This window comes from Onychomys torridus, chromosome 6, assembly GCF_903995425.1.
Source record: "Onychomys torridus chromosome 6, mOncTor1.1, whole genome shotgun sequence".
In the NCBI taxonomy this organism is placed as follows: Eukaryota; Metazoa; Chordata; class Mammalia; order Rodentia; family Cricetidae; genus Onychomys; species Onychomys torridus.
In genome coordinates, this window is record NC_050448.1 from 111321976 (window position 1) to 111349237 (window position 27262).

Genomic DNA, 27262 nt, shown 5'->3' on the forward strand with positions numbered 1-27262 from the left:
AGAAATGTATCATTATTTCTTGTAAGTAGGCTTCAGTTGAATTTTTAAAGAGAATTTGCAGTGTGTGTCATGTTATCAAACTCCCTTGTTTATTTTTTTACTATAACCAAGTAACATGCAAGCACCAGGAAGGGCCACCAACACCAGCTGAATGTTAAATGCAATCTCAGGCTACCTTGATTATGGGAACCTAAGACATTTTAAAAAAATTAATGACCTCATTTAGAAAATTAAAGATAGAATAAAATAAAATGTAGTACCTTATTTATTCCTGTCTGAAGAAATGTTCTAGCTTAACCTATTTAAGAAAAAAAATGTTGGTAAATTGTTATCTATCTTCATTTCAGGAGGTAGACTAAATGGGAAAAATATAATGTGGGACATTTACAAGTCAAATAGGTGACCTTTTAAAATGAAAAAATAAATGTGAGAATAATTCACTCAGAAAGCAAACAAAATATCAAAAGTTTTTGCAAGGAAGTTGTGGATGCTAAGGCTTAATAAAATCCAAAGGCCCTTTATATGTACAATTTGACTCTCATAGCAACCTGATACCACTTCAAGCAGATTTCAGAGGGAAATAAAAACACTGGGTGTTCTCTCTCTCTCTCTCTCTCTCTCTCTCTCTCTCTCTCTCTGTCTCTGTCTCTGTCTCTGTCTGTCTCTGTCTCTGTCTATCTCTGTCTCTGTCTCTCTCTCCCTCTCTAAGTCATCTCTCTTTACTTAATTCCTATCATATGGAATTTAGTGTGACTACATGAGAGACATTTCAAAATGATTGGGAGAATACTGATGATGTTAGCATCCTCCTTAGTGGTGTTTAGTTGACATAAAGTTGGAATGTGAAGGAGAGGACACACAATATTAGAAGTTCAGAATGGGCTCGCCCAAGGAGGTCTCATTACTATATTTGCACCACACTAGCTCCCTTTGTGCCAGGTCAAAATCCATTCCCTTTATCTTTGATGTGTTTAAACTATTCTGACATTGTAAAGAATCCCCATCACTAACAAACTTATGATATTGTGATACAACATCATAAGTAAGTAGGTTCTTACTATTTGGGGTAGCTATCTGTCTTTGGAGGTATTTGATGGCTCCATTGTTTACTAAATTGCCAAACTCTAAGGTTTTCTTCCTTCATGTAAACTAAGTGCAAACTCCTTAGATGCCAGTGAAAACTCGGAATGAGGGGCATGCATAAACTTCTAACCTAGTCTAGCACATAGGGGCTTTGGAGAACTTTCAACCCCCAAGTGCTTCATTCTTCCAGAGCAATTGAATGTGCTGAGGCTAGTTTAGCAATGTGGCCAATATGGCAGCAATGTGTAGTTGGAGAGCTTCTCTCCAGGTTCCACCAAGCCCCTGTGGTCCCACAACCCATGTATAAAATAACCATACAGACACTTATATTATTTAAACTGCTTGGCCATTAGCTCAGGTCTACCATTGTCTAGCTCTTACTCTTATATTTAGCCCATTCCTGTTAGTCTATACTTTGCCACATGGCTTGTGGCTTACCAGTATCTTTACATGTTGCTTCTCATGGCAGCAGCTGGCAGTGTCTCCTCTCCGCCTTCCTGTTTCCAGCCTTTTTCTCTTCCTTGTCCCGCCTACCCTATCCTTCCTGCCTGGCTACTAGCCAATCAGCACTTTATTTATACAGAGTGATATCCACAGCACTTCCCCTTTTCTTTTTTGTTAAAAAAGGAGGGTTAAATTTTACATAGTAAAATTACAGATAACAAAACAATTATCAAGCAAGAATTATAGTTACAATATTAAAGAAGATATCTATCTTATATTTGTGAGTCCAAGGTTTTATATCTAATTTATCTTGTATCATAACTGAGGAAATTATAACTATCTAGTCTTCCACAACATCAAAGACCTCAGAAGGATATAACATTACCTGAGAAACAGGAGAAGGATGCAAGCAACTTTTGGGAGTCTTGCAGGGTAGACAGAGACAGCTGGCAGCCTGGACAGTCACCTAATGTTCCTTTGTAAAGTTGGGGCATTTGTCTTCAGCCCACAGGGCTAGAGTCTCTCAGTCACTTCTCTTAGTGTCCTGTAGAATGTCTGGCAGTTTCCTCTGCAAAGCAGGAACCTGAAGGACCATTTTGTCAAGCAAAGTTTAGTGGTCACCTTTCTATGGGTCCTGCACGTCCAGTCGATTAAGCAGTCCAGGCAAGAACAGTTTCTTGTCCAAATGGCTATATTTGCCAAGGTGAAGATAAACTCCATATGAAGTGTCTTCAATGCCTATCCTCCTCTCTGAAGTAAATTGGTGCTGCCAGGAGCAGACATGTCTCACTGTCCAGAAAGTCTAAATTTTAAAAATATTTTAAATGCCATATTCTGTAGACCTTTGAAGTGTTTGAAGATTACTTGTCTATCTGAAATATATCTATGTATATCTAGAAAACTTAACATGACTATAAGTTTGACTATCATAGAAGACTAATTGATCTGTATTTCTTAATTATCCATTACAATCTAAATGAGTTGCATAAACATAATACCTCAAACGAGAGTAGAAATATATATACAGAATAACAAAATTAACTTTAAAAATTAACTTTAAGTTTGTATTAATAGACTAAAATCTATATCAATGTAAGACATTTTAAACAAGTTGGTGTTCTTTAAAAGTAAGTTCATTAATCTACCCTTACAACCTATTATATCTATATCATATGTCTTTTTTTTTTTTTTTTTTTTAAGAAAGAGATCACATTTATAATCAACCTGATTTAAATAAAAATATTGTTTTTTCTCTGTCCCACATCAGAAGGCTCTTCTGATTTGGGACACAAGAATCTCTTAACCTTTTTTTTTTTTTTTTTTTTTTTTTTTTTTTTTTTAGCAGCATGTCTGGGTTTAGAGAAGGAGTGTGCCAATTCCATCTCCAAAGCCACCTTGATAATTTTGGGAAATTGGGCGTAGTTTCTCTTACTACTTCCTGCTGGAGGGGGGCGCTGTATCTTATGGGGACACAAACAAAATTTTAGGATTATGGAGTAGTCCGTGAGGGTAAACCTCTGAGCCAGTTGCCTTGAAACCATTCTGGATGTTGGATCATCTGGGCCATTGTGTCATCTGGAGAACTTTCAGGTGGTCTTGGCTGATCAAACCTGATGTATCTTAATCTGGAACAAATCCACAGCCTCTGGTTTTCTGTGGAAATAAAGCAGAGACTCTTCCAAAGCAACATATCCTTATATCCAAAATTTGAATTTAAGGTGTCTTTAAAATTTACATATTTGTTTAACTCAACAGCTTTTACAATCAAATGTTTTTCTGCAGTTAAATATCCCAACGACAACATAAACCAGATTCTCTGTGTAATATCCATCTTTGTAAGACTGAAATGCCACTGTGGGTGCTGGCTCCACCCAACTCAGCTTCCCTACATGGCGGTGGTACAGTTTACCGCCAGATCTGGGTCTGGAGCCATGTGTACCATCAACTGTCAGAAGCAGTTCCATCAAAGTAGTGCATAGCCCAGAAAGTTTTTTTGTTTTTTTTAACTAGCAAAGGCTAAATCCACCATGCAGCAGAGTAAAGTACTGCTTGTAGACTCCTCATTCCGGCACACTGCAGGTCAGATGCACATGCCAGGAACCCGCCATAGTAGCTGAAACCGGCAGGCTGCCGCTAACTTGAGAGAGACAACTAGGAAGCTGGTTTTAGCTCTGTTTTAGTCTTTTTTGTCAGGTTTTAGGTGGAAACTCTTGCCCCACATTGGGCGCCATTTGTAGTTGGAGAGCTTCTCTTCAGGTTCCACCAAGCCCCTGCGGTCCCACAACCCATGTATAAAATAACCATACAGACACTTATATTATTTAAACTGCTTGGCCATTAGCTCAGGTCTACCATTGTCTAGCTCTTACTCTTATATTTAGCCCATTCTTGTTAGTCTATACTTTGCCACATGGCTTGTGGCTTACCGGTATCTTTACATGTTGCTTCTCATGGCAGCAGCTGGCAGTGTCTCCTCTCCGCCTTCCTGTTTCCAGCCTTTTTCTCTGCCTTGTCCCGCCTACCCTATCCTTCCTGCCTGGCTACTAGCCAATCAGCACTTTATTTATACAGAGTGATATCCACAGCAGTAATGAACCAGATTGCTTAGATAATTGGCATTCTTGCCTCCAATTGCAAGATTGATGGGTTCACTATAAGTCTATGCAGTCGCCCATTCTTGTAATAGAGGGTTCTCATTAAGGAAATGGATTAATTGGCTTACTGATGTTTTACTGAGAGCCAGATTTGAATAAGTGGACTCGGCAGAACTGAGAAAAGAAAATTAAACACTAATAATGGGAGAAATGTGCTTCTTATGCTGAAATATCAAACACGAGCTCAAATGAAGACTCTCTGTTTGCTGTTTGTCATTAGAAATGAACATTTATATCCAACAGACAAAAATTCTTCTTTCTGCCTCTCTTTCTCCCTGTCTTTCTCACATAAACACAGACACACACATACACACGCACACACACATACACACGCACACGCACACGCACACATACACACACACACTAGATGCTATGATCCCTTCTAAATTTTCATGGGGAATCTTAAACCCATTTCAAGAAATTTCCGTCTGAATAGAACCATAGTATACTATTGTCTCTGCAAACAACTAGTACTTCAGATCTGGGAAAAACTCAATTAGAATTAGTATATTTTTTCCCGTTCCCACTTCCCCAGGCATTAGTAGCAATGGTTTACTTGTTGGTCTGGGTTACATGTATCCCATTTCAAAGCTTTGGTATTTGCTATGCCATTTCCTGTCTGGAAATCTTTCTTCCACATGTATACATGCATAGCTTTCTTCTTCAAAGCTTTGGGTTGTATAAAAACCATTTCTCAAGGAATACTCCCCTGACTATTTCAAAATAATACCCACCCAAATTTTCTTACATGCTATTTTATACAAGGTGGTGACTTTTTTCATCCTGGCCTCAAACGCTTGTTCTCATCAGATGTATCACATAAAATATTATTTCCTTGTTTTTGTTTTTTCACCCTCTGTGCCATATAGTTTTATGTTAATCTGACACAAGCTGAAGTCACCTGAGAGGAGGGAATCTCAGTTAAGAAAATGTCTCCTTAAGATTAGGTTGTAGGCAGATCTGTAGGGCATTTTCTTAGTGATTGGTGGAGGAGGGCCCAGCTCATTGTGAGTAGTGCCACCCCTGGGCATGTGGTCCTAGGTTATATAAGAAAGTAGTCTCAACAAGCCATGGAGAGCAAACCAGTAAGCAGTAGTCTTCCATTGCCTGTGCATAAGCTCCTGCCTCTAGGTTCCTGCCCTGCATGCGGTCCTGCCCTCACTGACTTTAACTGCTATCTGGAACTGTAAGCAAACTCAATTCTGTCTTCCCCAACTTGCTTTTTGGTCACGGTGTTTTACCACAGAAATGGAAACCCTAAAGCACCCTCCTGTTAGGCTGACATTTTGGTCTGTTTTGAATTTCAAGTGTGCTTGGTACCTAATAATTACTCTGCAATATTTATTGACTAAAATTAAGTAGGCTCTTTGGGGGCTAAAGTAAGAGCTAATTCATGTAAAAGTTTCCTAAATGTTAGCCTTCATTGGAACCATCTATTTTCTATTTTATATAATATTTTTAGGGGCACAGTAAGTCAGTCATAATATACTATCTCACATCCAAATCTATCCCAAGGAAGGCTTTGCTACACAAGAAGACAAAAATCATATTACCCAGGTTCTGGGCTGTGCTATTTGATAGTATTCCTTTCCTTTTAATATAAAAGTCTACATTTTATACAAAGTCAGACCTTGGAGTAACCTTTACATAAACCTAAAGCAGGAACCATACTACACAGTACTGAGATAAAAGTACATATTCAGTCTACATTAGATGATAGTACATACACATTTCTGTCCTCTCACATCAAACCAAACTGAAATATAAACCCAATTACTAGAACATTTCCAATAATCAATCTTCCTCAATAAAATTAAAATACTTTGTAGTTGCCTACCTCTCTCTGAAAGGATAAAGGCATTGTGTTTCTTGATGTCTATTCTCTAAGCCCCTGTTATCAATACTGATTGCTTTAATTACCATTAGTGATTTCTTTTACATTCTGAAATAACATCTCCTTTAAAAGGTACCTCCAGACCCAGTTGATTCCATATGAGTTAATTGGTAGTAAGAAGCCAGGAAAGAAAAGGGGCGGGGGGGGGGTGGGGTGGAGAACTGCAGTTTAGGAAGTTCATGAGAAATTAGAAACCTGAGACTTACAAAGGGAAGGGCTATAAAGGGTTTTAGTGGTCATTAAGCCTCTGTAGGCAAGAATGTTAACTCTCAGTATGATGCTAGAACTGCTGGCATCTGAAGCAAGTGTGTCAAAGATAATGAAGTACCTGTGTAGAATTAGATACTGCTTCAACCTTGACAAATTATTTAACAATGTGTTAATGATCTGTACTGGACAAGAATTGAAAGAACATGGATATTATCTCTTGCTGTTATTTCCATGAATGTCCTTGTTACCTATGTTATTCAATTTATTTTTATATGGCAAGCATCGAAATCACTACCCACTGAGCCAACAGGTGATCAAAATCATATTGTTGCTTGTCCTTTGATCCCGTGGCTGCATGCCCAGCAGCAGTGACATTTGACGCACTAAGGATAGGAGCTGAGCTACTATATCTTCTGACCTCACATTTGCCGGTGGCTGCATGTGTCATTCCTCTGCTCAATACCTTCTCTGGCAGGAGGAAAAATGGGAAGTGGCTTAAACTATACACTGGGGGGCACTCCCTGTGGGGGAAAATAGTTTCCGAAAGGTGAGGCAAAATAAATATTCAAGTAACTATTGTAAGCTAAATCTCATTTGGGAATGACATCAGGACTCTTTCCCAAAGCTAACATTTCCTTTTGTTCAGGATAATGAGATGCAAGGTGGCAGTATTCACCCATTGCCAGGAAAAAAATCTTCAAACAATTCTTAACAATAAATTATTTTAAAGTACTCATCTTATAGTTAGGGGGAATTGGTAGCACAGAGATATTGAAGTAAGATTAAAAACACCAATTTAATGAGAGGTATGTATATTCTTACACACATTACTATAAGATAGTGGTTTTGATATATTAAAACCCCTAATCATAGAGGTAATTCATCATGTCATTAAAGAAATCTGAAAAATGTCTGTATTCATGTTACAGAATATTTGGTTTGTTGGGATTGTTGGCTGATTTCACTTGTGAAATAAATGCTGCAATGTGTTTTCTGCTGTCTAGTTCTGTATCAGCTTGATACAAGCTAGAATCATTTGAGAGACTGGAACCCCAATTGAGAAAATGCCTTCATAAAACTGGATTGCAGGAAAGTCTGTAGGGCATTTTCTTAATTAATGATCAACGTGGAAGTATCCAATCCATCATAGGTGGAGCCACTCCTAGGCTTGTGGTCCTGTGTTCTACAAGAAAGAAGGCTGAGCAACCCAGGAGGGGTCAGGCCAGTAAGCAGCAGTCCTACATGACCCTGTATCAGCTCCTGCCTCAAGGTTCTGGCACTGTTTGAATTCCTTTCTTGACTTCCTTTGATGATGAACAAAGTTGTAGAAGTGTAAGCCAAATAAACCCTTTCATCCCCAACTTGCTTTTGGTGATGTTTCATCATAGCAATGGAAGCTCGAACATGTTTACTTGAAACACTTGAGGTCTATTCAGATATTTTCCTCATATTCCCTTTCCCTAAAATGAACTGCACTGCAACAGAGATGAACTTTTATCTTCTTGACCCTTGATGCTTTTCTTTTCCTCCAGGGAAGTGGAGTAATGAATAGTGAATTATGGAAACTTCAAAAAAAAACATAGGCTATCTTGTATATGGGTAAGGGGAGAATACATAGACACTACTAGCTATTCTAGAAACTCTAAGAGATATGAATCATTTATGTAGATAGCTACACATTGAGAAAGCAATTGCTGTGGCATCTGTGAATAGTTGTCATTGGGAATTACAGATGGGTTTATGCTTGACTTTGTTAAACCACACATACACTATTTAAGAGATTATTGTAAACTGTCTTACACATTGGGGTTAGTAGCCATGAGAAATGTCTTTCCTAATGGCCATTCTGATGATGTACAACCCAAAGATATACTTCTTAATTAGTTTCTCGCAGTTAATAAAACATTTGGGGAAATCACTATTATAGTTTCTCAGGTTTGAGTTCAGCCATCTCTCAGACACATTGAATTAAGGATATAACCTGTGAAAAGATGTGTGAGAAAATAATTACAGTGTTTTTTTTTATAGCTAGCAAAGTAGACAAAACCCTACAAATATCCAGAATTATATTATCTACTATTATGAGGTGATTGAGGTTGCTTAGACTCCACAACAATTCTTAATAGATATACTATAAAAATACTATAGTTAAATTTAAAGTTTTATTTTAATGGACATAGTGTCTTTCTTCTATGTCCTTGTAAGAAAATCAAAAGCTCATATGCATGCTGTCAAAAGTAACCAGTTACCAAAATGAGTTTTTGGCTCAAGAAATTAAAGTTTGCATGAGCTCTGCCTTTTTCCAATATTTTTACTTTCATTCTTTTCTCCCTGATGTGTTATGTGTATTTCCCTAATAAATGTTAATGTTTTCAAATTTCATTTAATATTTATATACTGCTCCATATAAATTCCACATGATTTCTGTTGTGCTAATTATGACACTGCCTTCCACATTGGGGTAATTAAAATCTTACGTAGAGACCTAGACGTTTTTGCTCATATGTTTCAACCTCTGCTTGGACATCAGCACCAAAGAGATTTTGTCACTGAGGACAGCTGTTGTGGAACTTCAGTCTTCTGTATCCACAGTTTTGAAGGAGTTCCACTCTTCCTATTATGCAGAATTATCCTATTTCATTTAATGCATATGTTAGTACAGCCAGAATTGGATCCATGTGCTTTACTGTAAAATCCTATAGCCTGTTTCCTCAGAGAAACCCACCATTAACTCCTATCAGAAATGGCTATGTGCACGAGACTGTTAGACTTTTTTAGACAAATAATAAGCTGATAGGAAAAATACAAACTTGCTTCTCATATAATTGTGTTAAAATGCCTCACGCATTAAAAATAAAAACAAAAACAAGATAGAGGTCAACCAAATGGCTCAGCCATTAAAGTGCTTGTTGGGAAGACCTGACGACTTTAGTTATAACCTGCAATCCACATAAATGTTAAGGTAGAGAACTAACCTCAGAAAGCTTCTTATGACCTCCCCACATGCACTATGGCACCTACTTGCCTATACTTACACACCATGCACTCACCTATTCAGACAATAATAAAATAAAAAATTTTAAAGGAGTTAAAAATACCTAGATTAACAGTATAAACACTTCTCAGTTTAACAAAGGATTTTAATGCACATAGAGATAGTTAGAGATAGTTTTGTTTTCTATTTTGGCTCCTTGACTTCACAGTTTATAGTAACACAATTTCATATATCTTAAGACTTTAAATTTATAGATACAGTTTATATTTTCAAAACATAAATAAAAATATACATATCAATAATATTCTGCCTTGAAGAAAATGGAGATCTGTAACAGTTTAAAAAAATCATGAAATACAAGTGGTATGAAAAGGAAAATGGGGGGGAAAGGAGATGGCTTTAATTCAGAACATCAGATAAAGGTGACTACAGGAGAGGGTGGGCAGAGAAAAAATAATACTAACAATATTTGAACAGGCTATAAGATTTTTTTATTGACCAAAAGTTATGTAAAATACATATATATATATGTATATATACATATATGTATTTTATATATATATGTGTGTATATATATGTGTGTATATATATGTATATATGTGTATATATATATATATATATATATATACACACACACATATACATATACAGTTTAAATGATGTTATTCCACTAAGGGCTGAAAAAAATGCATCCATCCAAAAGCCACAGACCACCTAACAAAAATCCTAGTGCCAGACATCAGAAATGCCATTTTGAGTTGTCCATTAGGGTAGTCTAATAGACTCCTAAAACAACATAGGCTATTACTGTTGCCCTAGGTTGCCCTCCAGTGATGGTTGAAGTCAAGGTTCTAAAATTCACTTTAGTCTGGTCTATTGAAACTGTATACTATAGATAACAATTGGTCTATCTATCTACAGATTCTTTAAAACTGTGTTTCAGAAGGGAGATGGCTCAGTGGATAACACGTTTCACACAAGTGTGAGGACCAAGTTTGGCTCCCTAGGTCCAGTAAGAAATACAGGAGGATGTGGTAGGTACCTGTAATCCCAGCACTAAAAAAGCTGAGATGGGATCCCCAATCACCAGGGCAAACTGGCTACTTAGCACAGCTAAATCTAAGCTCCAGAAACCCTGCCTCTGTTACTAAAGTGAAAGCAATTGAGGAAGCCACCTAATGTCAACCTCTGGCCTGCACACATGTTTACACTTGTGCACACAGATGCACACACACATGTGTTGCAGGAATCTTAAAATGTCTTATTAATAAAATCAAACTTGAGGCCAGTTATTGGGGTGAATACTGGAAAATCAAAGAGACAGAACAAGCCACAGCTACCTCACCTCGCCAGTTTCTCAGCTGATCCCGTTTCCTCAGACTGGAAGCCTTTTAGTCCTCATCCAGAATGGATCTCCGCTGAACTGTGCTGCTAGAAGCCTAATAACTTAACCAGCCAAATGCTTCCAGTTTCTGGTCTTCATGCCTTATATATCTTTCTCTTTCTGCTGTCCCTCCCTGGGATTAAAGGCTCTCTTTCTGGAATTAAAAATGTGATTCACCATGCTTGGCTGTATCCTTGTGGCCTTGAACTCACAGAGATCCAGACAAATTTCTGCCTCTGGAATGCTAGGATTAAAGGCGAGAGTGCCACCATTCTCTAGCCTCAGTATCTAGTGGCTTTTCTGTTCTCTGACCCCAGGTGAGTTTATTAGGGTATACATATTTTGGGGAACACAATACCACCACACACATGTGAACATACATACACACAGTAGCACACACATGCGAGAGTTTAAAAGAGTCCTAGATACTATGACTGGTTAATTTATTGAAAGATGATTAAAGATAGTAATAAGTGAGAGCAACAAGTTGTTAAACTGAACACTTCCCTTCTGTAGCCATCAAGGAGTAACAACTATAGGCTGAGCACATGACAGTGAGAAGGCAGCTACGTCCCACTGTAAGCTTCCAGATACGTTTGATAGAACACACACACACACACACACACACACACACACACACACACACACACACACACACATGCCAAGGAAGATATGCTTCAATTTAAATATATAGAATACTAATGCATATTAAATTGAATGGAACCACATACTACACATGAAGTGCTAAGTTTCCAATGTTAGAATGACCGAGTAAAGAGTCAGGAAGAGTGAGCACCACAAACCCAAGCACAAGCCTGACACTGAGTAGGAAACTCTTGGCATTAGTCAGCCAACTAATACTAGTAATTCTGTGATGCACCTCCACACTATTATTCCAGGCATTTAATGTGAAGAAAAGATCAGGGTCTATAACACAACCAGACACGACAGGATCTCTCTCCATGTATCTCTCCCTTTCAGGTCATTCCCAAACACCTACCACCTACATATCTACACACTTGAGCCCACAGATCACAGGCCAAGATAGCTAGTAGGCAAGATGTCAAGGTAACCTCATTGCAGATGTGAGCCATAGGCTTATTTTCAGAAGTCCTGTTGGCAATACATTGAAATCCACTTTTCCTATTTGATAAAATTCCTTAAGGAATCTTTACAGTGTAGAGCTTTTTAATATTTACACTGAACAGTAGGAACAATCATTGTAGTCAAAGACACTTCCTGGAAGTTATTCCTGAAATAAGTGTCCATTGCTTTTCCAGTTATTAACCAGCCTATATTAATGTTTATAACAGAAGATCTATTTTCCTTGCTTATTGGTACTTTAATGTAACCATTTTATTAAAGGCTTTAAACTGATGAGGATTAATGGGGTGACAAATTATTGCAAAGATATATTACTGTTATTTTGCTTTAAACACAGTAATGCTTATTGCATACTTTATCTTAAATCTCAAAGTTCTTTCAAATGTGAGGCCAACTTCCAGTTTTGCTTTCAATTTCTTGGTCTTTATTTATTTTAATTAAGTTTTACATAATCTACAGTATTGCTATTTGCTATTTCAATTGTTGAGGATTTTCTCAGGAATTCTGTTAAGCGAGCTGTAGCTTTATATCCTTTTGTAGGTTTAATCATGAAGTCTTTTACCCTTTGTCTTTCCATCTATCAAAAGAATTCCTATTGTGATAAACTAAAACATGATTTACTATTTAAAATCTTATGTAATTTATAGAAATATGTGGATTTTTATTCTTTTTAATTTTCGCATATGTATACAATGAAGTATGATCACATACTCTCCCCACTTCCCTTCTCCAGCTCTATCCTTATCTTCCTAGAAATCCCCACTCCTAACTTCATATTGTATTTTTTTTTTCATAGTCTACTAATTCCAGTTAGTGCTGCCAAAATGTGAATTGGCATGGGAATCTATTGGAGGCTGGGAAAGTCACCTAGAAATAACACTAACCTGAAAGAAATACACAGTGCTTTGGAACTATACTTTTTGATGGGATTGAGAGGGCATCTCCATAAAGAATTAATTGAGGGAGAAATGTCTGTTCTGAATGGGGGGGTCACTATCTCATGAGCTAGGGTTCCAGACTGAATGAGAAAGGAGAAGAGAGAAAGGCTGCGGGGTACAAGAATTCTCCTTTCTCTCCTTCCCAGAGCACTGAGATGAGACTGAGCAATTGCTGCACACTCCCGCCACCATAGGGCCACTCACTGCCATGGTCACTGCATCAGGACAGACTGACATCCTCAAACTGTGAGACAAAGATGTAAAACAATGATTTAAGAACTTCTCTTGCCCCTCCTTCTGTGCCTTTACATAGGTGACACCAAGATAAGGACACAATTGGTGTATGTAAACCAGATAATGCCTTTTGACTATATTAGTTTTAAATAATAATTGGTTTCTTTTTTCCACCTCCCTTACTATGGCCCAACATACTAATATAATTTCATGTAAGTCCCTAAAATCAACTATGTCTACTGATGAAAGAATTAAGAAGAATAGAATAAATCAGCAAACCAGCCAAGGCCAGATTATGTTTGTAGCGAAAAGCAGGTATTTATTTTTTTTTGGGGGGGGGGAGTGAATGGTCCATTGGTGGAATGTAAGCTTTAAACTTGAACAGTATGTGCTTCAAAATCTTTGGAAAAAATAGTCTGAGAATATATGTGAATATATATGATAGATTAAAATTTGACTCAACAATACAGTTACTTAAATATTTAAGAAACAATAAAATGTTTTAATAACACAATAATAACACAAAATTTTTGCTACTCAGTTTAGAGACACACTTAAAGACACAGCTAATAGATAGCATTAACATGGGGTTATCTTGCATAGAGCTTCACCAAGGAGCTATGGCTCTTAATTTATTTATACAAAATTGATAACCAGAGAAATAATGTATGTGACCTATAAATCATAAGAAACACTTGCCACAAGTGTCACCATAACAGGTTTATATTTACAATTTCTTAATGACACTTTTACAAAAGGAAATTTGATTGCTTGAAAGTTATAGCTTAAATTATCCAAGTCATTAAAATGCATTTACAGATCTGCTATCCTCTAGCACAGCCACAGCCCCATGCTCAGTCATAGCAGGATGATCACACATTGCTATCTGTCTCATCTAGAAGGACAAAATTTTCTAGAAACACTCTGGCAAAGGGATAACTTACAAATAGCATATATAAGTCACTTCACAAATTTCATGCAATAGTGATCAAACTGAACCCTACAAAGTTAGCAATAAGCTAATACCACAGAGTGAATGTGGTATTAGTTTATTGCTACAGACCATGATAGCAAACACTTTGAATCAGTGATGCACTTACAGAAGCAAAGACATAGAGCACAAGTGCATGCAAGGAAAAAAAACAGTTTCCTGTATCTGTCAGTCTTCTTGTTGTAGCCCTATAGAGTCTTTCCTAAGGACAGTCATCAGGATACTCTCCAGTGCTAGCTAACAGGCACATGCAGTTCTACCAGGTAAATATCACTCTGAAAGTTGGTGATTATCTTTGAAAGTGACTAGAGATGATGAAGGTTTAAGCAAAGTTCACCAGAGAGTGGAAAATAGAGGATTGCATTTAGGAGCCTTGAGGACAAGAGCGTACCAAATGACCATGTTACAAGTAATCATGTAAAGCTGATAGGATGGACTTACCTGAGTTGCACATCATATTCTCTGACCAAGGACCTCATACAGAGCACACATAGTCAAATGAATACACTCATCAGCATGTGTAACCTGTCACTACCTACAATGCACCAGGGTATAGGTGAGGTGTGCTTCTGATTAAAGGCCTAAGACTCAAAAGCTGTGCTTTGTTATCTTGATATACATGCTCTGTGTTTATTTTAAATATGTGCAAAATACATTCTCTTGAAACTTCAGAGAGTGGATGGCACTCACACACTCCTGATAAATATTTTGATACCTCTGGTAAATGGAGAAAAATACTTCATTGACTACCATTTTATTTGTTGGGAACTACAAATGATCACTATTTTTGTAACTCCAATGTTTGACTAATTTCTGTGATAGTTAAGGGCTAAAATAACCAGAATTCATTTATAGTATTGTATCTTTCTATATTAACTATTTATTGACAATACAAATTATATTAGTTGCAAGAATCTAAAGATAAATTTTCACATGTTCACTGCCATAATCATTGTTACATTCAACTTTTCCAGTGCCTTCCCAAGAATAATTCATTTTCTGAAGCAAAATGTGCACTTCTTTTGTTAGAGTGGTTCTTCTAAACTCGATTATGGGAACACAGTGTGCATGCTTTATTTACTGAGATAATAACATTCCCTTCTAAAATATTTCTCTTGTTGCCATCTCCTTAAACTATCACTTATCTAGAGTGTTCTGAAATTTGGGGTTTCAACAGAAACAATGAATGATGGAGAGTTAAGAGGGAGAGAAAATGAAAAACACAAGAGAAACAAGTTCGAACAATGTAAATTAATTTGTTATTGGGCAGACCTTTTGAATGACTGCCAAAATGTTTTACTTTAATCCAGCACTTGCTGATCTGTTTGCATGTACCTAACAATTTCTTATCTAAATTCTTAAAGAAATGAAAGTAAATAGTTTCATTGCCTTTGGCCATCTCATCTTCAATAATGAACAGGTTCTCTAGATGCCAGAAGGACAAATGGGATGCAACTGCAGTTGAATATGGGTGGGGGTCAGACGTCTTCTGTAAATAATTGGAGAAGTTCACAAATCTTATGAAAGGTTTTTAAGATAATGGGCAAGTTTGAAGCAACAGATGGTTTTGTCTAACACCACGTTACTAGCTGTGGGAGGGCACAGTTTTCAAAACAGCAATGTATTCATGTTTATGTACGCATATCAAGAACCAGCTGCAGATATATAAAAAGAGGGAAAAACTTACCACAAAGTCTTCAAAGATTTTCTTGAGTTCTTCATGACCATGCCTATCAGCAATATGCAGCATATCTGAACCATCCATATTCTTCATCATGGCTGCCCAGGATGCCCCTGAACACTGTAGCAGATGAAGAGCCAGATTCTTTAGGCCAAACTTTGCTGCACAGTGGAGGAGTGTCGGGAGCTCTCTGGCATGAGGATCTGGAGACAGGGAATGCCAAGATTGAATATTTTATTATATCTGCCCTGCCATGAAATAGTCAAACACAAGCTATCCTTGAAAACCACATTCAGAAAGTTGAACAGAACTTCAGTAAATGTAAGAAAACAGCAGTGGTTATTGCAATGGAGACCTTCCTTCCTATTTTCTTAAAATAAACACAAATGACTTATCATTAGCATTTATGCACCAACCTTAATTGTGGAGAAGGCTTGAAATTACTATAAGAATTTTACCTTTCACATTTCAAAAAATGTACGTGGTCCTTCCTGTATGCTATGCAATGGGTCAAAGTTTGACAAACATTTTATAAGGTGAGATTTTTATGGGCAAATAGTGGCATTATTTAAGGTCTTACCAACTTTCAATAAAAATAGTGTATTCTCTGGCTAAGATCAAAAACACAGAAGACAGCTTATCCTGGAAAGGATGTGGAGCAAGGGAAACTCTCCTCCACTGCTGGTGGGAATACAAACTTGTACCGCTACTTTGGAAATCAATATGGCGCTTTCTTAGAAAATTGGGAATCAATCTCCCCCAAGACCCTGCTGTAGCACTCTTGGGCATATACCCAAGGAATGCTCAATCATACCACAAAGGCACATGCTCAGCTATGTTCATATCAGCATTGTTTGTAATAGCCAGAACCTGGAAACAACCTAGATGCCCTTCAACTGAAGAATGGATAAATAAAATGTGGTAAATATACACAATGGAGTACTACTCAGCAGAGAAAAACAATGACATCATGAGGTTTGCAGGCAAATAGATGGATCTAGAAATAAATCATCCTGAGTGAGGTAACCAAGACTCAGAAGGACAAACATGGTATGTCCTCACTCATACTAGTTGTAAAACAAAGATGACTAGACTGCTACTCACAACTCCAGGGAGGCTACCTAGAAAACAGGACCCTAAGAAAGACACAGGGATCTCCCAATGACAGAGAAATGGATGAGATCTACATGAACAACCTGGATGACAGTGGGAGTAATGAAGGGCAAGGTTCAAGGGAAAGAGAGCTTAGGGGAGCAGGAGATCCCAGCTGGATCAAGAACAGAGAGGGAGAACAAGGAATAACAGACCATGATAAATGAAAACTACATGAGAACAGGAAGAAGCAAAGTGCTAGAGAGGTCCCCAGAAATCCACAATGATACCTCCACTGTAGACTACTGGCAATGGTTGAGAGAAAGCCCGAACTGACCTAGTCTGGTGATCAGATGGCCAAACACCCTAACTGTCGTGCTAGAACTCTCATCCAATAACTGATGGAAGTGGATACAGAGAGCCTTGGCCAGGCCCCAGGTGGAACTCCCAGAGTCCAATTAGCGAGAAAGAGGAGGGATTGTAAGAGTGAGAATTGTTGAGGCCAAGATTGGAAAAAGTACAGGGACAAATAGCCAAACTAGTGGAAACACATGAATTATGAACTAATAGCTGAGGAGCCCCCAGCTGGATCAGTTCCTTTGGATAAGTGAGACAGTTGATCAGCTTGAACTGTTTGGGAGGTACCCAGACAGTGGGACCAGGACCTGTCCTTAGTGCATGAGCTGGCTGTTTGGAACCTGGGGCCTATGTAGGGACACTTTGCTCAGCCTGGAAGGAGGGGCTGGACCTGCCTGGACTGAATCTACCAGGGTGAGCTGAATCCCTAGGGGAGTCCTAGCCCTGGAGGAAATGAGAATGAGGGGTGGGCAGGGAGGGGGATAGGAGGAGGGAGGACAGGGGAATCCGTTGCTGATATGTAAAATTAAATCAAATTATAAAAGAAAAAAGAAAAAAGAATGTATTCTCTTGCAAATGTACAATATATAAATCCTTATTTATTTGCGATCTTGCATTATAGACAGCTTTCTACAGTGGTTAAAATAGGTCAAAGTTAGTCAATACAGATATCAACCTGGTAATTTCAAATTCTCACATGCCTTGATTGCCTTATCCTTTGCTACAGCAGAAAATATAATACTAACAGTGCCATTCCTTTCTAACCCATGCACTATCATGGCTCCTGTATCCTGTCAGTCTGGCAGGCTAAGTCCCTATTAATTCAGGTTCAGTATTTTTTAAAATAACTATAGGAACATATATATCCTTTAACATCAACAATTTATCTTGGTATCCTCAAGTTAATGTATTCTTTCAAAAACAATAACTAACTTCCTTGGGAATCTATTTCAACACAGTAGCAGGAGTGGCCAGCACTGTCCAGTGGCTCTTCCCTATATCCTGAGCATGTAGCCAGTGTCAATGAATCAAGCTGTTCAGGTGATGCACCTATGACTCTGTTATATTATTATGAATGGCCTTTCCTTGATCATTACTGTCCTGATTTGTTTTATGTCAACTTGACACAAGCCAGAATCATTGGAGGAGAGAAAGCCTCAATTCAGAAAATGCCTCTATAAGAAGAGTTTGTAGGCAAGCTTCTGGGACACTTTCATTTCTTCTTTTTAAAATCAAAGCATATTTTTTGAGTATCTGCTTGGTCAGGATCCATCTCATTTGCTATGTAGTAAATAAGAGGCATATAATAATACTTTCTAGGAAGTAGGTTACTAGGCAGTGAGGTAAGACAAAATTACCATAGAAACTCTGGAGAGGCGATAAATAGCTTGCCTATGGCAGGCTATAATGAAATAGGAAATAATCCATGTAAATAATTACTGATGTTAGGTTCAAAAATATTTTTTCACTAGTGGTTGTCTTGGGTGAGAAGAGGCAGAAATGGAGCGACAGAATGCCAAGTATCAGAATATAGGAGGGATAAATCTTGAACCTAACATACAATCTAAGAACTATAGTGAATGCTGTATCAATAATTTTTTGTTAGCCAGGTGGTGGCGGTACACACCCTTAATCTCAGCATTTGAGAGGTAGAGGAAGGCAGATCTTTATGAATTCAAGGCCAGCAGGTCTACAGAACAAGTTCTACAGAACAGCCAAGCTACACAGAGAAATCTTGTCTTGGGAAAAAAAAAAAAAGAATTTTTGCTAATATTTTAGATACTCCTGCCATTAACAAAATGGCAGCCAAGAACATTTTCTTAATTAATGATTGATGTGGGAGGGTGCATGCTATTGTGGGTGGGGCCACCTCTGGACTAGTGGTTTTGGATTTTATAAGAAAGCAGGCTGAGCAAGCTATTGGAAGCAAGCCAGTAAGCAGCACCCCTCCATGGTTTCTACATCAGCTCCTGCCTCCAGGATCTTGCCATGTTTGAGTTCCTATCCTGTCTTTCTTCCATGATGAACAGTGATATAGAAGTGTAAGCCAAATAAAGCCTGTCTTCCCCAAGTTGCTTTGGTCATGGTGCTTCATCACAGAAGTAGTAACCCTAACTTAGACAGTCATCTTCAAGATTTAACCCTAGTTCATACGCTCATTAAATATTTTTGCTTAAAGTTGCTTAAGTATCTACTGTCATTAATTTTTTTTTACAGAAGCATCATTTGTATTTAAAACTGAAGTAATTGTGTTCTGTGAATTTGGCAACTGTACATAGCCCTGTTACCATCACCTAAAGCACATGAAAGCTTGAGCGTCACAGAAGTGCCCTTGGGTACCAGTTCAGTTATTTCCCAATATTAGAGTCTGTTACATCCTAATTTTTAGAAAACAGACAAGATATTTTGTTTATGTGAATAGAGTTATACTCTCTGCATTTTTATGCAACACTGTCTTTTGTCTGTTTCTGCCCTTCAATTTTCCTGGGCAGAATATATTTTCCCAACACTTCTCAATTCCCTATCTTCAGATACTACTCTCTTAAAATCAGCTAAATCATGAAGCAGAGCTAAGGTAAATGAATGCATCCAAGAGCTGGACTTAGTCTTTCTATATCTTTATGTAGATTCTGAGAATTTGTTTTGTCCTTTCTTTCAGTCAAAATAATTTATTTTTACCTGTTTTTAAATTCACTGATTTTATATTCTGTTGTTTCTATTACTAATCCTAATTCTATCTATCTATCTATCTATCTATCTATCTATCTATCTATCTACCTACCTACCTACCTATTATCTATCAGTCCATTCAGATATGTTCTTACTATGTAGTCCTGGTTAGATTAGAACCCACCATATAGACCAGGCTGTCATAAACTCATGGAGCTCCTACCCCCCACCTCTGCTTCATGAATGCTATGATTAAGAGTATGTGCTACCATGCCTGACAATTCACCTAATTTTAAACAGCTTTATTTGATTTTTTATGCCTCCTTTTTAATGCCTGCTTGTCAACCCCTCTCAGTAGGTTCTATAGAATGATCACTATAGTTATTTAAATACCATAACCGACAAGCTTCGCATTAGGAGCATTTCCACGTCTGCTACTTTGGGCTGCTCCTTCCTTGACTGAGGAGTGTGGTGGTATTGTGTTCCCAAAAACATTGTGCACTCTAATAAACTTATCTGGGGTCAGGGCACAGAACAGCCACTAGATACAGAGGCTAGAAAATGGTGGTACTCACACCTTTAATTCTAGCATTCCAGAGGCAGAAATCCCTCTGGATCTCTGTGAGTTCAAGGCCACATTGGAAACAGCCAGGCATTGTGATACATGCCTTTAATCCCAGAAAGTGAGCCTTTAATTCCAGGAAGTGATGACAGAAAGCAGAAAGGTTTGTAAGGCGTGAGGACCAGAAACTACAAGCTTTTAGCTGTTTAAGCTTTCAGGCTTTGGAGCAGCAGTTCAGCTGAGATTCATTCTGGATGAGGACTCAGAGGTTTCCAGTCTGAGGAACCAAGACCAGCTGAAGAATTGGCAAGGTGAGGTAGCTGTGGCTTGTTCTGTTTCTCTGATCTTTTAGCATTCACCCCAATACTTGGCTCCAAAGTTTGATTTTATTAATAAGACCCTTTAAGATTCATGCTACAGAGGAGTTCCCCTGCTCTTCCTTCTCAAACATCTTGTAATATTACTGTATGATTTGCATGATGATAGAGGACTGAAATAATGAATAGTTATCCCACAATACAGCACTTTTAAAAAAGCCGAGCCAGCTATAACAGTTGAGAAGAATTAATCTGTAGAATGAGCAGAAGGTGTTTCTTTGGGGGCCTTTACTTAGGCTCAGATGACCAGAGACTTCAAATACATTGAAGGTCAGATCACAGCTTCATCTTCAGCACAGAGTGAAGTCTGAGCCTTGGTGAGTCTCAGGGGAGTTCTGCTGTTGGTGGAGAGCGGCCGCCTCTTCTGCTGCCACTGCTTGGCTCTTCATGGTTTGCGATTTCCTTGGGATTCCTTCCCACCCAACTTTCTTCCCTCAGGACCTCCGCGGGGCACTCAGGTAACATTCATAGCCCAACCCATTGTAGCTTGGAAGTGGTTTTTCTCAGGTTTCATGTGCTCTATATTTACATTTTGGCTGCTGTTACTTTACATATGGCCAAAGATTTTGCAGGATTTGTCTCAGCAATGGTCTTAAGTCAGTGTTCTATTGCTGTGAAGAGATACCATGACCATGGCAAACCTTATAAAGGAAAATATTTAATTAGGGCTTGCTGAGTTTCAGAGGTTTATTCTATATCATCATGGCAGGTAGCATGGCAGCAAGCAGGCAGACATGTGCTGGAGAGGTAGCTGAGAATTCTACAGCTGGCTGGGCAGGTCGTGAGAAGACTGAGACACTGGGCCCGGCTTGAAAATTTTCAAGCCTCAAAGCCAGTGACACACTTCCTCCAACAAGGCCACACCTACTCCAACAAAGCTACAACTTCTAATAGTACTATTTCCTGGTAGCCAAAGACTCAAATCTATGAGCCTATGGGGGCCATTCTCCACTCTCCATATTCAGTGGTTTTTATGGATGCTGAAGCATCTTTTTAAGGGTCTATTTCAGACTATGTCATTGGTCCAGCAATTCTTCCTTCATGGCAGCCTAAAGAAGAGAGCTCATGAGCAGTACAATCTTCCATAGCTGGGGCTCTTTGCCATACACAATCATCGCAAAGTCAGCTCAACAAAGTTGGTCTGCTGTGAGATCTTGTCTTGCTCTATCAGGCATGGATGTAGTCAAGAGGTGTGTTTTTCTTTCTTGTGAAGGATCTATCACATTCTGAAGTTTATTTATGTGTATGTGTCTTCTATGACTAACTTTCTGCTTGGTCAGACAACAACAACAGAACAACAAAAACAACTCTTCCTCGGTTTATAGTATCAGGGCTAGTGAAGTCATGAATTTCAGGAGAACATATATGGCCACTTTTCTAAACCAGCATAATTCCTAATCATATTCTAAATGCTGATCCTTGAAAACCCATCAAAGATATTTCTCTTTGGAACAGACAAAACACACACACACACACACACACACACACACACACACACACACGCAAAAAAAAAAAAAAAAAAAAAGCTAAAACTAAAACTAAATAAAAACCCATTTATGAGAACCATAAGAGGTCTAAATGCAGAAAACTGACTGTGGGATGCCCAGCCCCAGTGAATACATCTACAGCACGACTACTACACTCAAGCCTCTGAAAACAACAGGGAAGAGGGGACTGAAAGATGGTAAGAGCCAGGGGTCCAGAACATCTGCTATAAGAATGTGTCTCCTAGAAATGACAGGGAAGCCTCATTCATGATGCCTCAACAATATGGCTATCTAAACAAGACCTAAACAAGTACATTACCAAGACATGCCAACACTGAAGGAAGAAATCACACAGGACTCCACCTTCTGACAAAGAACTACAGGCAACTAAGAAATGCTAAGACAGAGACAAATTAGTCTCCCTAAGAGACGAGTCCCCTAGTTGGTTATGCAATACCATGTGGCCAGTCTTGAAATCTATAAAGGCAAGTGACAGTAAAAAGACACAGTAGGGTATATTTAAGTATTCATGCACATATGTGTGTATGTGTCTATGAAAGGTTTGAAAAGGGCTAGGAATTAGAGATGGAACAGGGTAGAAGAGGATATGGGAGAGGTGGGGAGAGAAGAGAGGAGTAGATATGATGTTATTATATTTTAATTTAAAAATCATGACTGACACATACACTCTCAGAACTTAGGAGGTAGACAAAGGAGGAGCAGCCATTGAAGGTCATCCTTGACTATATATGGAATTGGAGGCTAGCCTCTACTATATGAGACTGTGTCTCAAAACACAAAATAATGACGACAACAACAACAACAATGAAACTGAGTTTTGAATTTCTTATTCTTGTTTTGGTGTGGGTAGCATTAAGATGTAAGTTGTACATCTTAATCAGGGGAGGGGTTCTAATAGCCTTTGTTATTTTTTAGTTATTTTTCCTAAACTGACAGCATTTAGTAATGAACAATTTAAAGTATTATTAATTACAAATAATAGATGTCTTCAAAAGATACAACCTATTAAATTTTGATTAGGTTTCAGTACATAACTGCTCCCATTCACAGCAATGTACATTCAATTTTTGTTTAGTTCTTTTTTTTTTTTTTTTCTAAACTGAGTATCATGCAGTGGTGGAATTACACATTCCCAGAAAACTTCCATGTAATTAATCAATATTTCTTGTATTTGTTTTATTATTAAGGAATAAATAAACAAAGCTACAATTTATAGTATGCTATCACAAAGTTGCTGGGTTCCCTTCACACAATGAGAAATGATCAGTTTTTTAGTTCTATCAGCCAGTGTTTGCCAAATAGAAATTTAAGAATAGGGGCCTGGATTGCCTGTGGGAATGTTTTAAAGGAACATCTAATCAGATATGTCTTTTACAAGTTAAAGTAAACAGATGAATTTTTGGACAGTAAGGAGACTGAGTCATATACTTGTCTATCCCTTCAAAAGACGGCCAAGAAGTAGATTGGCATACTCAAACCAGAGCTTTTAAAAGCTTAACCTAGCTAAGTAGAATGACAAAATGGAACGTGTCCAGCTATAAAATATAAGAATTAATTTAAAATTTGCCAGTGAGAAGGGTATGGAAACTGACAGTGCAGGACACATAATCCATTTGTTCTCAAAAATCACTTTCTTGGATATTAAGCATTCATTCACTCAGAGTGAGAGGCCAGGTGGCCACTTTGGGACAAAACAGTGAGTCACATGAAAAAGCGATTAAAAGGCAGGTGATGCACATTTTAATCCCAGCTCAGTCAGTAAATCTTTGGCTCTTAAAACGATTCCTTCACCTTTCTGCACCTCTGCTTTTTTATTTCTAAAAGTGGAAGGTTGGGGTGGGGATTACAATCAGTCTAATAGTCTTCTGCTTTATGCCATCAACTCTCAGGGAGGGAGTTTTCCCTGTGTTTTAAATACAAAGAAGTAGGGGAAAGGGGTGGGGAGATGCCTCAGTTGGTAAAGTATTTCCCACACAGGCATGAGGACCTGAGTGTGGATCTCTAGCATCTCTGGCTCACTGAAAAAACAAAAAAGCAGCAGTAGCATCAGCAACAACAACAGCAACACACACATACACACACACACACACACACACACACACACACACACACACACACTGCCACCACCACCACCACCACCACCACTACTACAACAACAAAACAATTAAAGTCAGGTATGCCACTGCCTGGATCTGCAATCCAAGCACTGGTGAGATACAAAGCAGGAGAGCTACTGGAACTTGCTGGCCAGCTAGTCTAGCCAATGGTAAACTTCATCAACCTTTGGATGTGTTGGTTCTCTCTTTCATTCCCTCTACTTCTGTCTGTCTGTCTCAACAGTAAGGTAGCCTGAATAAGACATGAACAATGACACCAGTTGATATACTGATGTGGACTGAAAAGCCTCACAGGTTCCCAGCCCAAAGCCAAGATCGATAGGCCATAAGTGACTGAGGTAGCCCCTGACTGGTTATGAAAAACCCTAAAGACATACATATGAGCCAAGCTAAATGGACTCAGCATGTTGTATTTGTATACTTATAAATGAAATAATAATAATCAAAAGGAAAACAATAGCGATAATTCACAAAAGTGGAAGGAGGATCTGGAGGTGGAGGAAGGGGAACAGTGAGGAGGACAAGTAGGTATGGTAATAGAGAACTGAAGATGATCATATGAAATATAATTAAATCTGTTAGTCTCTATAATTAATAAATGCTAATAAAAATGAGAACTAAACAAAACAATAAAAACTTTTATTTATGAAATTCCAACTTTGTATCTATAGTGTGTTTACTGTAAAGGTATTTAAAAAAAAAACCAGAATAACTAGGAACAGTTGAAATATGAAAGCAGATGGATTGGTTGAGATCATAGGAATGGCCACTGAAGACCATGCCTTACAGGGGGATTGTTGTGCTTATTTTCCCATACATGGATCTCACAGAAATCTAAGTAATACATGGTGTGAAGCAGCGAATGGATGGATATGCAGGGCTGGAGTGCCTGAGTTCATTAGCAACGAGTGTTCAGTATTTATTTCAGGTTTTCCATTGTCTAGAACCTGAGATATACTTTAAACATATTAAATGACTTATATAATAAAAATAAACAAGGCCCTGATGAAATCTGGTAACTTACTAAAGTTACCAGGAGTAATTTAACAAGACCTTCAGTAGAAGTATCATATATAATGCCAAAATTAAATGAAAATTTAATATGAGAATGATTAGAAAACATTTAAGGTTGGGTTACCCAGCAGAATTAGGTCATATAATATTTATCCTTGATATGTATGCATTTGTATATTGGCACTTCTTTTTTTTGTTCTATAAAAGTTATATTGTTAACATAATATAATAAATCATAGCTAATATTAAATACATGGAGTCTTGCTAACATCAGGAAATGATGGATGGACATGGTTGATACTTTTAAAGACAAAAATAATGATGTATATTATAACACAGGATTACCAAGGACAATAGCAACATGACTGAAGAAATATCAGCAAACGGTTTCTTTTTTTCTTTTCTTTTCTTTTTTTCTTTTTTCTTTTTTTTTGCATCTTATACGTTGTTTAACAAGCACAGAATAATCAACTCTAAACTTAATACAGTCTATCCTTTTTCCTGTAGCTGAGAGAGAAGGGAATTGACTATATTGGCACTTCTTAAGTGTTCATGTACTATATTGAGTCTGGGCCAATGACTCAGTGGGTAAAGCTTGAAGCTCAAGTGTGTGGTTCTGTGTTCAAATCCCCAGCAACACATTAAGCCAGGCACAGAAATGCATGTCTGCAGACCTAGCATTCCTACAGTAAAGTGGGAGGCAGAGAAAAAAAAAACCTCTGGAATCTTGAGGGCTAGCTAACCTAGTGTATATGGTGAAGAACTTTGGTGATACCAAAGGTTGTTCTGTGACACCTACACACACACCATGGAAGGTATGAACTCTCATTTATTGGCAGGTATGTGCACAAGGGTGCATGCACACACATACACACACACACATACATATGCATATGCATACAAACATACACACCAAAAGAATTTTTTAAAGTATATTTCATATATTTATTTATTCCCATTAAATATACACATAGTTCATATATATTAATGTATTTTATACATAGATCTATAGATCTATCCATCATCTCTCTATCATCTATCATCTCTATCTCTCTATCTAATCTATCATCTGTTCATCCAATCAAATCCAATCCTTCCATCCTTATTCCTTTTGTTTTGTTACTCTAGAGAATCCTGCCCAATACTGTGGTGATATTTGTGTGTATGTGCTGAAATGTGGTGATACTGTATTTGTATGTTAATAAATGAAGTTTGCCTGGAAATCAGAGGTCACAGCCAGCCATAAAATAAAGCCAGGCAGTGGTAGCACATGTGCTTAATCAAATCACATGGCAAGCAGAGTCTCTGTGTGTTCAAGGACACACTAGGGAACAACCAACCCAGTACCAACCATAGAGACCTTGAGGTTTGTACAGACAGGCAGTGACAAGGAAGTGAGGTGACTGGGCTAAGAGCCAATGAGAAGGCAGAACAACAAGGCAATAAAGGCACAGGTTAGACAGGAAGAAGCACTCTCTCTTGGGAAGCTAAGGCAGTGTGGTGGCTCTCACTATTTCTCTGATCTCTATGGCTTTTACCCCTGTATTTGGCTCTGTGTTTCTTATTTAATAAGACTGTTTATAAATTCGTCTACACAATACAGTAAGGAAGGTGACTATGATACTTTGCAAATTATAACTTACAGGAATGAGAGAAAAGAGATGTCTTCCATGACATTGTCTCTTTCTTATTAGAATAATGCAGATTGAGTGTTTACAGTTTTGAATTTTAAAACAGTTTGGTAGTCAGTACAAGGACAAGTGAAACCTTTCAGGAAGTGAAGGGGGTGTCCCCTTCCAGGAAGTGAAGGGGGTGTTCCTTTCCAGGAAGTGAAGGGGGTGTTCCTTTCCAGGAAGTGAAGGGGTGTTCCCTTCCAGGAAGTGAAGGGAGATGTTCAAGGGGTGGATTAGTAACAAGGTGGCAAACAGAAGTGTCTGGAAATGCCAGGATTTT

General features: G+C 38.0%; 1 protein-coding gene across 1 annotated transcript in view; it reads right to left on the bottom strand.

Annotated features, from left to right (window-relative positions):
- Positions 1–6553: 6553 nt before the first annotated feature.
- Positions 6554–27262, bottom strand: part of LOC118586263 (B-cell scaffold protein with ankyrin repeats-like) — a 106009-nt gene continuing 85300 nt past the window's right edge. Inside the window, exons 7-9 of the mRNA XM_036191386.1 lie at positions 15619–15815; positions 15267–15420; positions 6554–6753 (exon numbers count right to left, since the gene is read on the bottom strand). Coding sequence (XP_036047279.1) covers positions 6554–6753; positions 15267–15420; positions 15619–15815 — 551 coding nt within the window. The remainder of the gene's footprint in view (positions 6754–15266; positions 15421–15618; positions 15816–27262) is intronic.